The sequence below is a fragment of the Delphinus delphis genome, chromosome 12 (assembly GCF_949987515.2).
Source record: "Delphinus delphis chromosome 12, mDelDel1.2, whole genome shotgun sequence".
NCBI lineage: Eukaryota > Metazoa > Chordata > Mammalia > Artiodactyla > Delphinidae > Delphinus > Delphinus delphis.
This window is the reverse complement of record NC_082694.2, coordinates 59148783-59165107: the sequence shown is the minus strand read 5'-3', so window position 1 is coordinate 59165107 and position 16325 is coordinate 59148783. Positions and strand designations below refer to the sequence as shown.

Genomic DNA, 16325 nt, shown 5'->3' with positions numbered 1-16325 from the left:
TAGCAACTAAAAGAATAATAGCATCTAAAAGAATAAAATACCTAGGAATGGATTTACCCAAAGAGGTGGAAGTATTTTACCCTGAAAACTACAATATATTGCTGAAGAAAATTAAAGAAGACCTAAATAAATGGAGAGACATCCTGTGTTCATGGGTAGGAAGACTTTATATTAAGATGCCAATACTAACCAAAATAATCGACAGATTCAATGCAACTTCTATCAAACTCCAATAGCCTTTTTTGCAGAAATGGAAATGCCAATTCTCAAATTCATACGGAATTGCTGAATAGCCAAAACAATCATAAAAAAGAAAAACGAAGTTGTAGGACTCCACTTCTTAATTTCAAAACTTACTATGCTATGCTACAGTAATCAAAACAGTGTGGTACTGCCATAAACACAGACTCATAGACCAATGGAATAGAATAGAGAGTCCAGAAATAAATCTATACATCTACGGTCAATTGATTTTTGACAATGATGCCAAGTCTATTCAGTGGGAAAAGATCAATCTTTTCCACAAATGGTGCTGGAACAACCAGATTTCTATATGCAAAAGGATGAATTCATTTCCACATCTGTGGAAATGAATTTTCCACAGATTTCCACATGTATTCGGTGTGAGTTCCACCTAACTCACACCAAATACAAAATTTAACCCCAAAAGGATCAATGACCTAAATATAAGAGCTAAAACATAAATTTCTTAGAAGAAAACTTAGGGGTAAATCTTCATGATCTTGGATTTTGCAAAGGATTCTCAGATATGACACCAAAAGCACAAACAATGAAAGAACAAAATAGATAAACTGAATTTCATCAAAATTTAAAACTTTTGTGCAAAGGACATTATCAAGAAACTGAAAAGACAGTTTTTTGGTTGTGTTTTAATGGGAGAAAATATTTACAAATCATATAGCGGATAAGGGTCTAATATCAAGAATATACAACGATGCCCTAACACTTAACAACAAAAACACAAACAACCTAATTTTTAAAATAGGCAATGGACTTGAACAGACATTTCACCATGGAAGATATACAAACCGCCGTTAAGAACATGAAAAGATGCTCAACATTATTAGTCATTAGGGAAATACAAACCAAAACACAATGAGGTATCATTTCACATCAACTAGGATGGCAATTAAAAACAAAACAAAAAACAGAAAATAACATATAAGTGACGACGTGGAGAAACTGGAACCTTTGTACATTGCTGGTAGGAATGTAAAATCATGTGACTGCTGTAGAAAGCAGTATGACAGTGCCTCAAAAACTTAAACATAGCATTACCAAGTGACCCAGCAATTCCACTTCCAGGTATATACCCAAAAGAATTGAAAACGGGAACTCAAACAAATACTTGTATACCAATGTTCACTGTAGCATTACTCACAATAGCCAAAAGGTAGAAACAACCCAAGTGTCCATGAACAGAGGAATGAATAAACAAAATGTGGTATACACACGCAATGAAATATTATTCAGCCTTAAAAAGGAATTAAATTCTGATACAATATGGATGAGACATTATGCTAACTAAAATAAATCATACACAAAAGGACAAATATTGTATGATTCCACTTACATGAAATATCTGGAATAGGCAAATTCATAAAATCAGAAAGTAGATTAGAGGTTACCAGGGGCTGGGGGAGGGGGAAGTTAGGAGTTATTGCTTAATATGTACAGAGTTTCTGTTTGAGGTGATGAAAAGTTTTGGAAATAGATAGTGGTGATGGTTGCACAACCTTATGCATGCAGTTTTTGGCACTGAATTTACACTTAGAAATGGTTAAAATGATTAATTTTTTTACATATATTTTTTACCACAATAAATAAGAGAAAAAGTTATTAAACATATGGACAGAAATCAGAATCCTATCAAAGTCCTTAAACAAAACAGCTGTGAATGCAATTATCAGTAAGTGCATTCCATTACAAACTACTGAGCCATACACAGAAATCAATTTACTTGCAAATGGTTTAGATTGTAAGTAAAATAGAAAATGGGACTTGTCTATATAGAAAGGGAAAAGTTTGTTTCAGGAATTATAAAAGAATAACTGGAATTTAAGTTAGCTTATTACAAAAAGTCTCTAATTTAAAACTCAACTTTTTTTTAATTCCAAGACTTATTTATTTTTTATCTATTTTTTACATTTTTATTTTTAACCCTGAACCAAACTTTCTGTACACTAGGACTGGAGTGTTTTAACACATATGGGAAGATTACAGATTTTCTTTTTACCACCATATACAAGTTTCATAAAAGCAACAATTATGTTTCATTTTTTAATTGTCCATAATGTTTGCCATACAATAAATACTCAACAAATTTGGTGAATAAAACCAAACCAGTCAAAATCAGCAGGAAAATTTTGAAAACTCTTTTCAAAATCATCTTCCCATTACAATTTTAAAATACCTACTTTAAAAATAATATGAGTAATTCAGGGTCCATAAAACCAAAACTTTAAATTACCTCTTTTCTCCAGTGTATGCTCCCTTCCCCAACTCCAATGGGAGATTTCCAGAATCTGACTTTATGAGTAATTTCTTTTACTGATTTGTGTTTGTCTGCCGGAGGCAGTTCAGTGTAGAAAGGAAAGTCAACAAGCACTCATCTTCATAACTGGACGGCTGGACTACTCAAGGTACTGCTGAAGTGCCTGAAGTGCTCCTGGCTCACTAGTTCATACAGTAGTAATACAGGTATCGTTTGCATTGTTTTCTTTCATCTTTACTGCTTTGTTTGTGGTTTGGTACATTAAAGGTTTAATTATGAAATAAACTTGAATATGAAATGCAAACTTTATTTGATAACTACTAAAGCAAACTGTGTACTATTAATATCAATGACAATTAAGTTTTGACTTTTAGAACTCATCCTAAGGTATATTTTTCTTAAAGCATAAGGGGTTTGGGGGGGAACAAATTACCACTTTAACTGAGGGAATACTGTAATTAAATTCTCCCAAATCAGGCAATTTATAGCCACAGACATGACCCTGGCTGGCTATGAGAATGAGCCTCTCAGATCTCTGACTCCAGGGGAAATACTTGACTGTGGGCCCCAGCTGCTGCACTCTGAAATCCATCACTGTGCATGGAGGCCACACTTCTCAACTGGCTGCTGCCAGGCAAAGAGCACCATAGGCATACTAAGGCAGCCCTAGTCCTGGGAGATGAGGAATTTTTGTGATAGGCAACTTTGGCTCAAGGACTTCTGAGGTCTTGGTGAACTTCCTTAGAACTACGACACTTTCACCCAGACTTCCTTCCTTACCTCTCTCCTTCACTTGGAGTCAGACTTACATCAGTCTGACAACTCTCCTTGCCTCTGTCCTCATTTTCTCTCACAAGTACTTCTCCTAATAAATTTCTTGCATGCTTAATCCCATCTTGGCATCTGCTTCTCCCTTGCAGCATTAGACTGTTTTTTTCTATTTTGCCATTTCAAATGAATTATTTGTTTCCCTATTTGCTAAAATAGGATACACCAAACATGACAATTCCAATGCCTTTTGACTGGTAAAGATCTCAGCTAACTCCTTAGTAAGTATATTCTTGAGGGGACAAGATCAGAACTTCATACAATTCAACATATGTACTGAGCACCTGCTATACATGAGAAATATGCTAAGCATTACAGGGAATACAAAGGTGAGTAGGATCCTATCGTGCTCTCAAATAGCTCCCAATATAGTGGAGGAGAGAAGCCACAGATACAAACAAACTTTAAAGGGCAGATTATCATTAAGTACTAAAATTGAAGTATAAAGTACTAAAGAAATTAAGAGATTCATTCTATTTAGGGGATGGAATTGTAGTAGAAAGCCTTTGTAGAGATGGTATTTGAAATGTACATTGAAAGATATCATCAGGGCCTTCAGGTTGTACCTGCCTGTAATTAATAAGGACAATCCAACAAAGATCCCTTCCATGCTTGCACGCTTGACTACCCACAATGTGTAAATTCCTCCTATCACAATTCCCTCACACCTTCTCATTCCCAGAGTACTGATGGTTTCCTAGTTCCCCTCCAAAGGTGTTCCTCTCCCAGTATCCCCCCTTTCATCACCATTACCACTTAGACTCCTATGCCAGAATCCTGGGAATCAGCTTTGACTCCTCTCACTACCCTGTCATTCAACTACCAATCTACCTCTAAATCTAAACTCTGTCCACTACTTCCCTGGTGGTACAGTGGCTAAGAATCCACCTGCCAGTGCAGGGGACACAGGTTCGAGCCCTGGTTGGGGAAGATCCCACAGTCCGCGGAGCAACTAAGCCCGTGAGCCACAACTACTGAGCCTGCGCTCTAGAGCCCGCAAACCACAACTACTGAGCCCGCATGCCACAACTACTGAAGCCCATGCGCCTAGAGTCCGCGCTCCACAACAAGAGAAGCCACCGCAATGAGAAGCCCGTGCACTGCAACGAAGAGTAGCCCCCGCTCACCACAACTAGAGAAAGCCCACGCGCAGCAACGAAGACCCAATGCAGCCAAAAATAAATAAATAAAAATAAAATATGTCCACTTTTCTTTATCCCCACCGCTACTGCCCTAGTCAAGACCACCATCATCCCTTCCATGAATTGCTGCAAAAGTCCCCTAACCTACCTTCCTGCCTACAGTTCTGCTGCCATTTAATCCAGGCTCCACAGAGCAGACAGTGATCCTTCAAAATTCATATCTTATTATCAATATCCTGCTTAAAACCTTTCAGTGGTTCCTCACGGTTCACAAGACCTGTCCCCACGCTCCAGACTCCAGCTACTCAGAATTCCTAAGATGCTGAGCTCCTCTTGGACTCCAAAGACTCTTTGGACCACAAACCCTTGGAACACACTTCCTCCTCATCCTCACCTGGCTAACTCCCACTTCCACTAAAATGTCACTTCCTTCACTCCCAAATATAAACATACAAGGATAGTCTCCTAGCTTCCTATTGCCATCCCAAGACCATTACTTCTCAGCCCTTTCCTTTATGGTCTATGCTGTCTTTTCATTAACTACCACCTTTAAAATTATTACTTTTTTATACAGCAGAATCCTTTTGTCAAATGCAATTCTACACAGAGCCCCAATATGTAGAAGAGTTAAGCTTCTCAGCCTAACTCAAGGAGTTTCAAAACCCTCTTCATTCAGCCTCCTTCCCTCCTAAGACACTGCTTCCCTAAAACCTAAGGTGCAGGACAATTAGAACACCATTGTCTGTATTATACTGCCTACTCAAAGGAAGAAACACAGTACAGTGGAAAGAGTTGTCTCTGAAGCTAAACAGACATAAGTTCAAATCTTGATTCTACTCATTAGTCACAAGATCTTGAGCAATTTGCCTGAGGATCCATTTCCTCATCTGTAAAACTCAGCTGTAAAAATCACCACCTTGAGAAGTCAATGGGTAGAACAGAGATAAGTATGTAAAGTACCAAGCATAGTGCCTAGAATACTGACACAAAGCAGGAAATCAATAAAATACTATCTGCTATGGCTTATCCAGGAAATGTAGGTTAACATTCAAAATCAATTAAGGTGATTTACCATAATACTGACAGAATAAAGGAGAAAAACCTTATGATTATTTTAAGAGACACAGAAAAATCATTTGACAAACTTCAGTATCCATTTGTGATTTTAGAAAACCCCAAAACTCTCAGAAAACTACAAGTGGAAGGGGAAATCCTCAATCTGATAAAGAGCATCAATGAAAACTAACATCATCCTTAATGGTGAAATAAGACATGCTTTTCCCTTAAGAATGAGAACAAGGCAGGATGAGCACTCTCCCTACTTTGATTCAACACTGTAATGGAAGTCCTAGTCAGTAAAATAAGAAAAAGAAATAAATATAAGACTCTATTTGCATATGACATAATTATGTAGAAAATTCTATAAAGTCTACAAAACAACTACGAGCAAGGTCAAAGGATACAAATCAATATACAAAAGTCAGCTACATGCTTTTGTTTTTTATTCAGATATATCATCTTTATTAAACAACTTTTTTGAGTTTCATAATGCCTTTCTTTTTCATGCATTTTCGGCATACTGAAGGACTCGATGCATATTTAAGGACTTCCAAATGATAGCAATATAAAATTTCTGCAATTCCCTCTCTCTTTCCCCTTAGAAGTCTCTCTCCTTCATCTCCCATTTGGACTAAATTCTCTCTAGGCCTGGGCACATGTGTTACCCTGCAACTTCTCTTTATTGCTCTCCGAATTTTCACCTATTGTTTATATACTTGTAGCAAACAACTGGAAAATAAAATTTTGAAACAATTTACAATAGCATCAAAAAGCAAAATATTTCAGATTAAACATAACCAAAGACATGTAAGACTTCTACACTTAAAGTGTTTCTGAGAGAAATTTAAAACTCTAAATAAATGGAGACCTATACTACATTCATGAATCCAAAGATTTGCTATTGTTAAGATGTCAATCCTCCCTAGTTATCTACAGATTCAATGCAATTACAATTAAAATCTCACCAAGATTTTTTGGTAGAAATTGACAGAATGGTTTAAAATTTATATTGAAATGCAAAACCTAGAAACAATAAAATAATATTTTAAAAGAAGGAGGACTTACACTACCTAACTTTAAGACTTACCATAAATCTACAGTAATCAATAGTGTGGTATTCGGGTAAAGATAAACAAAACATCAATGGAACAGAATGGAGAGTCTAAAAATATATATATATTTTATATATATTACATATTTAAATATACATTTACATTAATATATAATATATATTCATTAATTTTCACAAAAACAACAACAGAATCCAACAGGGAAAGGAAAGTCCCTTTGACAAATAGTTCTAAAATAACTAGATACAAGCATAAAAAAAATGAATCTCAATTCTTACCTCGTATCATACACAATTAATTTGAAATGGACCACAGATTATGTAAAAGCTAAAACTATAAAGCTTTTAGAAAATAGCATTAGGACCATGTCTTCATAACTTGGTGGCAGGCAAGGGGTTCTGGGACAGGGCACAATAACCTTAAAAGAAAAAAAACCTGATAAATTTGTCTCCATCAATATTAAAAACTCGGGTTCATCAAAAAACACCATTAGGAAAATGAATAGACAAGCCACGGGCTAGAAGAAAATATTCATGAAACATATATCTGATAAAGGACAGTTAACCAGGATATACAAAGAACTCCCACAACTCAATACTGTAAAGAAAAACAGCTCAATTTTTTAAATGGGCAGCAGATTTACACAGACACTGCCCAAAAGAAGATATACAAATAACCTACAAGAACAAGAAAGAGTGCTCAATATCATTAGTCATCAGGATATAGCAAATTAAAACCACAATGAGGACTTCCCTGGTGGCGCAGTGGTTGAGAATCTGCCTGCTGATGCAGGGGACACGGGTTCGTGCGCCGGTCCAGGAAGATCCCACATGCCGCGGAGCGGCTAGGCCCATGAGCCACAACTACTGAGCCTGCGCGTCTGGAGCCTGTGCTCCGCAACGGGAGAGGCCACAACAGTGAGAGGCCCGCGTACCGCAAAAAAAAAAAAAACCCACAATGAGATACCACTACACACCCACCACAACGACTACAATTAAAGACTAAAAAAATTTAAAAAATTAAAAAAAAAAAGACTAATAACACTGAGTACTGGCAAGGATGTAGAGCAACTGGAACTCTCATACATTGTTGGTGGGAACATAAAATGGTACAACCACTTTGAGAAAAGGTCTGGGAGTTTCTTATAAAACTAGCGGACACTTACTCTATGAGCCATTTCTCCTGATATTTACCCTAGAGAAATGAAAACATTTCTACAACACAACCTGTATAAGAACATTCATGGCAGCTCTATTCATAATGGCCCCAAACTGGAAACGTCCCTGATATACATCCACTTGATAAACTTTTGACATGTTCATATGAGAGAAAAAAGGAATGAATTCTTCATAAACACAATCTCAAAAGCCTCTCCAAAAATATATACTGTACGATTCTATTTATATGATATCCTAGAACAGATAATATTAACCTATGGTAGGATGATAGAAGATCAGAAAAGCAGTTGCTTCTGGAGGTTGGGAGCAGGAACTGACCGAGAAGGCACATGAGGGAAATTTCAGGAGTGATAGTAATGTTCGATATCTTGGTAGAGGCTTAGGTTGTACTGATTTGCCAAAATTCATTAAATGGTACAATTAACATTTGTGTATTCCATTATATGTAAATTTTACCTAAAAAACAAAAAGAACTGCAAACAAATACTGAACTCTAAGTTAATGACATACATGCTGAAGTATTTAGGGGTAAAGTGTACCGATGTCCACAACTTACTTTGAAATCCATCAAAACGTAAGTTGTATTGGTGGATGAATAGGCATGTGATAAAGCAAACAGTAAAATGTAAATTATAAAATCCAGGTGTAAACTGTAAAATAATTCCTTACGTGCTCCCATTACCCTTTTCTAACTCATTGAGATTTCTAATCCATGGAGCTCTCATTTACACCTCCATTATGTCTCTTATAGCTTCACTTCCAATCATCTGTAATATCTCTATTCTCTTCGTCTCTACTGCAGCCACCTGCAACCAACTACCCTTCTCTACCCATTTACCTAAACTGATGAGTGCTGCCCGAGGAAAATCTCACAACCACTAGACCAATGAATGCTACTCCAAATTTATAACTTCCACACTCAGCACTGCTGAGCAATTCCTTTCTAATTCACTGGTTGGCTCCTTCTCCAGACTCCACAGCAGCAATTCCAAAACTGGATTATGCTTCTTAAACTCCTTACTCATTTCTCTTTCCTCACTCTATGTAAAGGATCTTGCCTTTCATTCCATCATGAACATAGTGGCTACCGAGCATGAACTACCTGCTCCCCAACCTACAAACCCATTTTATCTCACCTCCTCCCACCTCAGAAGAAAGGATGTCATCACTCCTGCCAGAGGTAGCGGATCATCATCAGTACTGCTTAAAAATGCAGACTCTGTAACCAAGTTATACTTTCCAAACCTCAGTTTTCTCTCTTATAAAATAGAGACAATAACAGTATACTGTGAGAATAAGAGAACACATGCAAGGCACTTAAAATAGTACCTGGCAAATAATTCAAGGCAAATCCCACTGCTGTGTTCCTGAGCTCATCTTGTTCAGTATCTTCACTAGCATTCTCTATCAGCTCCTTCCCCAAAGCCTCCTAACATAAACAAGTTTCCATTACCTTCAAATAAAAAACAAGTGTCTTCCCCAACTTGAACCCCCTTCTTGTCACAGAAGTATCTCTTTTCCCTTCATTTCCAAGCTTCTAGGGGGAAAAAAAAATCTGAAGAAACTCATCTGTTCTTGCTATTCTTTTTCTATGCTCTTCCATCTTCTATTCTCACACCGAAACTGCTTGGACATAAGTGACCCCTAAGCTGTCAAATCTAACTAACACTTTTCAGGCCCCTTATTTGACTTTTCTATAGCCTGATACAGTTAATGACACTTTTCTTGAAACCCCTTCCATTCTCAGCTTCTCAGACACTAGGGTCCCATTCTTTCTACCTGACTCTTTCCTTCTTAATCTCCTTTACTCATGCCTTTCCCTCTGCTCTTCCCCTACACCCTATTGTCCATTCTATTTCCCCAGTTCTGATGCCAGCCTTATTTCATTCTTATCTCTAATCATTTTCAGTGGGTGGCCTCACCTACTTTAACACCTTCTTTGAGGTACAATTAACATACAATAAATTGCACATATCTGAGCTGTATAATCCGTTAAATTTTAATATATGTATACTCTCCTGAAACTACTGGTACAATCAAGACAAATGAACATAAAAGCCTGCCCCCCAAAATAACTACTGACTTGTTTTTTGTCACTGTGGATGCATTTTCTAGAAATTTATAGTATATACTGTGGTGTTTTTTGAGGGGGCAGGGGGCAGTTTCTTCGGCTTCTTTCATTCAGCTTATTTTGAGATTAAGCAACGTTGTCTTGTATATCAATAGTTCATTCCTTTTTACTGCTGAGAAGTATTCCAATGTATGACTATATCACAATTTGTTTATTAATTCACCTGCTGATGGACATTTGGGTTGTTTCCAATTTTCTGCTGAACAGAACTGCCATGAACATTCATGTGTAAGTCTTTCATAGGATATAAGCTTTGTCTATTCTCATGGCTCTACTCACACACCTGGAAGTCCCAAATCTGTTTCACCAGATACCAACAACCAGTTGCCAGTTTGACAAGTCCACCTGGATAACCCAAAATGACTTTTAAATCAACAAGTTCAAAACTCATCTTATAATGCCACTCTTTCCACCCCAGCAGGTTCTCCTCCTACATTCTCTATCCTGACTAAAGGCACTCAAACCAGAAACTTAAGAATCCTCCTACTCTTACCATTTCCCCCAATCAATCAGTGAGTTACTAGATCCTGTCAATTCTGCATTTTAAACATCTCTCAAGTAAAATCCATCTCCACACTTCCATCCTAATTCAAATGCATATCATCTCTTGGCTGGACTATTAACCCTAGCCTTCTTCTAACTTTTCTCCTTACCTTGGGTCTCATTATTCTCCAATCCATTTTCTATTCTATGGCCAAAGTGGATTTTCTAAAATTGAAATTTTATGTTACTCCCCTATTTAAAATTCCTCAATGCCATCTATCCCCTCAAGATAAAATTCATACTCCTTAGCTTAACATACAAAAAGTTCTCTATAAATCAGTTTCCTCTCCAAACTCATCTTCTGCCACTTCCCATCATATTCGAACTTAGTCATTTCTGGATGATGTCAATTACCTTTTAATCCTTAGTGCTGAGAGCAATACTTGGTCTGCAGTAGGCACAATATGCTTATGCAATAGATAAGGTAGGACTTAGACTAACAGATATATTGAGACCTTCTGGGGATTTTCAGGAAAAGTAGTAGTCCAGTCTGGCTGAAGCATAAAGTATATGAAAGACTATGGTAAGCAATCCATCCAGAAAAGCAGGATGAAGCCAGACCACAGATCACTATCAAGTTTATTCCAAAGAATACACACTTCATTCTATGCCCTCAAAAGACATCAACGGTTCTGAACAAGAGTGTGACACATTCAGAAGTGTCCCATAACTTCTGAAATTTGAAAAATAGATAAAGGAGAGGTGAGAGGCAGTGAACTCAGTAAAGAGGCTACAGCAGTAGTCTGGGAAAGGAGACTCAAGAGCAGTGGGAGTAGGGGGAATAGATTAAAAGAACATGTCAAGGGGAATGAAGCTACAGGCTCTGACTGGGTGTGGGCAGTACTAAGTCATCAGAGATGACTCCAAAGTTTTGAACCAGTCAAATAAAATAATACAGCTAATAGATCAAGAAGAATTCTTTTTTAATAGGTGAAAGGGAGGGAGCTGATCGTTTTGTTTGGGTTTTCCCTACCCTTTCATTCAAATTTAAGTGCCAACCAGGCGTCAGGCACTGTATACATGGAGGATAAAACGAGGGTAAAATATCGTCCCTGTTCCCAAAGACCATCCAATCTGGTTGGGGTGGGGAACGTAAACAGGAAAAAAATAGGAACTTAAAATTCATTGTTAAGTGCTAGGCTAGGGTGCTAAAAGAATATTTAGATTGAAAGAAAGACTATCCAACTCAGGCCTGAGGATCTGAGAAAAGATCTGAGGTCTAGAGAGTCCAGAAGATGAGTGGTGTTAGGCCAGGCAAAAGGCCGTGCAGGTGAAGAAAACCTGGATGTTCAAAGAGCCTCAGGTTAGATAACACAAGCTGATGCATCTGCAAACAGTACAATAAGTCGAAAAGAAGATATGGAGATATCCACAGGAAATGTCTAACAAGCAGATGAAAATGCAGGTTTTGAGCTACCAAATATATTTTCAACCTGTCTTTGGTGGCTTAAAATCATCTTTAGTGCGTATTTTATATACGAATTGGGAGAATCTCACACATCAGCGAGACTGTGTACACTTCCACCTTCTCCCATCACTTCTACTGTCAAGCAAGGGTATCTCTGCTTAAAGTCAAACCGGGTTTATATAAATAAGCAAAGAGGACTGGTGGGGACTGTGGAAAATCTTAGACAGATGCCTTGTCTAAAGAAGGCAGCCATTTACTCAGCTCCAGCAGCTTACTGCCTTGCTTGAATGCTGGCCCAATGTGGAGAGATCTTCCTATTCTCCAAGAAAAGCTCAAAATTCAGATTTTATGTAATATCTCCCATTTGAAAATACTGGCATCTGATTACATTAAAAATAAAACAACACTATGCCAGCCAAAAAAAATGCTTTTGTGGACAGATTTCAGCATGGGCCACCAGTGTGGCAGAGTTAGATCTGGTCTGCTAAATCCTCCAGTGCTCTTTTCACTACCTCATAGGAGCCTCAACTGACAGGGTTTCATGGTGACTCCCATGGGATAGGAACTGCTTGCTTCCAAGCAAAACAGCCCCAAACTGATAGTGCTTTATTAGTTCTTTTATATATTGTCAATAATTTTTGTCTCTTCCCCACCCTGGTCAGGATACCTGCCTCTAGCATCATTGAGACTTCCTACTCCCCTTCTATTACAACCTAAGATGGCAAGCTAGCAGGTAAAGCAAAAGTAAACAGAGAGCCTGACAGGATTTCTAATGAATAAAGCAGGTAAGGCATATGGCAAAGATTTGGTTTTCTTAGAAAACAATTATCACAGAGATATCTGTGACTAGTCAGATACCTGAGCAAAAAAGTCAATAACTTATATTTGAAATATATGAGCAATTTCTACTAACAAACCAAATAGGTTCCATTGTGAGCTACCAAGAGGGGGAGAGGGAGAACATCGCAAAAGGGAAAGTAAAAGTTGCTGGCCTTTGAGAAATATCAGATACCTCTTAAAACACAGTTTTTTTTAAAGTATAAATGTTTAAAAGAAAAGGTACACTATAATCTCAACTCTCAGTGAGGAATAAAAATATTTTAAAATCAGATAACATGAAACATTCTTCGAGCAACAAGAAATGGGGCTTTAGAAACACTATTAAAAGAGTAACGCTATCCCTATATTTATAAGAGGTAAAAGGAAAACAAAATAATCTGATAGTTTTTAATATTCATTCAGAGATCAGTTGCTGATATTTTAGTGTATTATTAAGTCACAACGTTGCTTCAGAAGCTCTGAAAATGTAACTACACTTCCTAATTATACTAAAACGTGTAAAAGTACAGATCACGGGGTATATAAGTTTAGATAACAATGTGGCAAACTCGAAGAAACACAGAAATGTTAAAATTTCTAATCAACAAACCGAATGACAGTACCAAGATTTTGAGAGAGAAAGAGAGACGTGGGGGGCGGGGAGGGAGAGAAAAAGAGAGAGAAAGAAAGAGAGAAAGGGAAGGGAAGGAAGGAAAGCAAGGAAGGAAGGAAGGAAGGCCAGTGGCATGTGCACCCGCCCCTGTGAATCGGAGGAGTCGGGGAATTCAGGGGAATGAAGAGTGATTACAGAGGGCGAGCAAAGCAGGCCCTGTTCCTGCTGGCAGGCGAGCTCTGCAATTACTTAGAGCAAGCATTATGGCCAGAGCATTCTGGAGCCCACTTAGACGAGCAGACTGGACACCTAAAACCGGAGGCTGACAGCAGCTCGGGGAGAGGACCGAGAAGGCGGAAAAGTGGCCTGCTTTGACCTCCACTGAAAACGGAGGCTCCTCCAACTCTCGTCTCTGAACCAGGGGCAGGGGCAATAAGCTCTCAGCGGTTGGATTCTTCGGACAAACTCTCTCAGGCTCCCTGCGGCCTTCCCACACACCACACCGGGTTAATGTCAACACGGAGAGCCAGCGGGTGTGAGGGAACCTCTCGGTGTGCACCGTCCTTTCTGGGAGGCGGTGAGACCGGGAAGAAAGACGACTCCGCGCGCGCCCCGCCTCCCAGCCCTTCCCCAGCCCCGGCCCGGCGCCCTCGCAGGGGCTGCAGCCGGGAAGCGCGCTCCTCACCTTTTTCAGCGCAGGCACCAGCAGCCCCCGCCACTTGGGCGCGTTCTCCTCGCTGAAAAACTCGTACGGCAGCTGCTGCGCCTGCATGGTGCCCCCGGGGCGCCTCCGGGTTGGGAGAGGGGCGGCGGCGGCCGGGCCGGGGAGCCGCGAGAGGGCGAGCTCTTAGCGCGGAACAGGGCCGCGGCCCCACCGGACGGCCCGGCCCCCTCGGGGCGCCGAGCGGCCGGGCTAGCCCCGGAGAGGGAGCTGGGTGGCGAAGCCCGCGCCCGGCCACCCACCCGACACGGACACCAGCCGCGAAGAGCGAACGCAGCCCGGAGGCGGCGGCGGTGGCATCCCGCACCACCGCCCCGGGGCCGGGCCCCCACTCCTCCCCGGCCCGCTGGCGCCGCCCCGGGTTGCCCTCCGCCGCGGTCGCCGCCCGCCCTCCCGCCGGGGCTGCGCTCCCGGGCCCGGCCTGGCCCCGCGGCGGAGCCGGCGGCTGGGGGAGGGCGTGTGGACCGACACTCCGGCCGCGGCGCCCGCTCGGCAGGGACCCCGAAACGCGAGTGACCCGGGGTGGGGCGGAGCTGGGCGCGGGGTGTACCGGGGGAGGGGAAAGGCCCGAGGTCGTTGTTGGGGAATCCGGCTGCCTGAGGTGCCGCCGCGGCCGCCGCCGACGCCGGTGTAGCGCTAGAGCTTCCTACTAGCGAACTGAACCTGCCTGCTACTGAGCATGCGTCGCCGGGCAGGGCCGGTTCGCTCCGGGTTTTCCGGCTCCCCAGCCAAGGAGGAGGGAAGCGCGAGAGAGCGAGGGAGGGCTCCCCGCCGGGCTGTGGCTGCGCCCCCGAGGGCTGCAGGGGGAGGAGCGACAGGGCCCCGAGCGGTCGAACCCCCGGTCGAGTGGGGCCTGCGGGGTGCGGTGCGAGCTACGGTGAAGCGGCCCCCATTGTGTGGTTGGGCCGAGAAGGATCCCACCCCTCTCTCGGAGTCCCTGGGCCTTTCGTTTCGGAAAGGGGTGTGTGTCTGTGTACTTTGTTCCCGAGCGTGAAGATAAGGACTGCCCAGAGCATGCAATGTATAGTAAACAGGCTGGACAAAAGATAGGTGCCTTTCTCACGAAACCTACAGCATAATAGAAGTGATCGCAATGTCTCCAAACGGTCTTTCCACATCACCAAGAATAAAATGTGTACGCGTAACGTTGATTTTGTGTGTTTTTAAATGCAATATGTTCATCTTTGAAACCCGTTTCAAATATGAACTCCAATAACCACTTACCTCCAGTGGAAATTGACACCTCTCCTGCAGATCCCAGGAACACTTTACTCAGTCCCCTCTCCGGGCATTTAGCTTAACGTGTTTTTGTATCTCTACAAGGCTCGTTCAACTAGATAACAAACTCCTGGAAGGTAGATCTTTTTCACCAGGGTTAGGGGCTCTACACAGAATAGGCACTTAGTGAATGTTTGTGGAATGCTAAAGGAGCATTATCTGTAAATTGTTCCTCCATCCCAGGGATGCAGGTGTTTGCTTAACAGTAGCAATGGGTGGCTGGCGCCTCATGGTTTACCATTACCACTTTTTGAGCATAATCTCATTTAATCCTCGGAGCAATCCTATTGTTTTTACATCACAGTTTAAAGAACCAGCCTGAGTTGAAATTGATACTGTACCCTGCTATTTCAGAGAACAATAACCAGAATCACATAGATGAGAAATGTTTAAGCAGCGGTTCTTAATCTCTACGGGACCTCTTTGAGAATCTCATAAAAGTCTTGGTTCCTTTCCTTTAAAGATGTACACATATGATTTACATTTAAAAGTTCTCCACACTTTCAAAGTGTTCAGAATGACATTTTGAAAATCATCCATAAATCCTCTGGGTAAAAAGAGGTAAAGTAACCATAGCTTAGAGAGGGGTTGGGGGTAGGAGAAGGGGTCTCAGAGGAAAATATGACAGCCATTTTCAAATCTCTAAAGTAATGATATGAAAAAAATATATATGTGATAGGGTTTTGTGTGATTCTAAACGATTTAATTAAGATCAAGCCTCTGCCCCAAATTATTCCTGGGCTTCCTACTGCTCTTAGAATACTTTTCAAACTTCCTACCATGACCCACAAAACATGCATCTAGCTACTGTTTACATTCTCAACTTTTTCTCACCATTCTCAACGTTGGCTCACCACATTCCAGTCACACTGGCCTTCTGTCTATTCCTAGAAAACACCATCCTCTTTCCTGCCTCAAGGGCTTTGCTCTTCTCTGAGCCTGTAACTCATTCTGCTCCTGTTCACTTGGCTGGTTATAAACGTCACCGCCTCCAAGAGGCCTTCGGTGATCACGCTAAGT

The 16325-nt window shown here is 40.9% G+C and overlaps 1 protein-coding gene across 4 annotated transcripts in view; it reads right to left on the bottom strand.

Annotated features, from left to right (window-relative positions):
* Positions 1-14185, bottom strand: part of SOS1 (SOS Ras/Rac guanine nucleotide exchange factor 1) — a 152616-nt gene extending 138431 nt beyond the window's left edge. For all 4 annotated transcript variants that reach the window (XM_060026777.1, XM_060026778.1, XM_060026779.1 and 1 more), the window contains exon 1: positions 13992-14185. In XM_060026777.1, coding sequence (XP_059882760.1) covers positions 13992-14078 — 87 coding nt within the window. In that variant the 5' untranslated portion in view covers positions 14079-14185. The remainder of the gene's footprint in view (positions 1-13991) is intronic.
* Positions 14186-16325: the final 2140 nt, after the last annotated feature.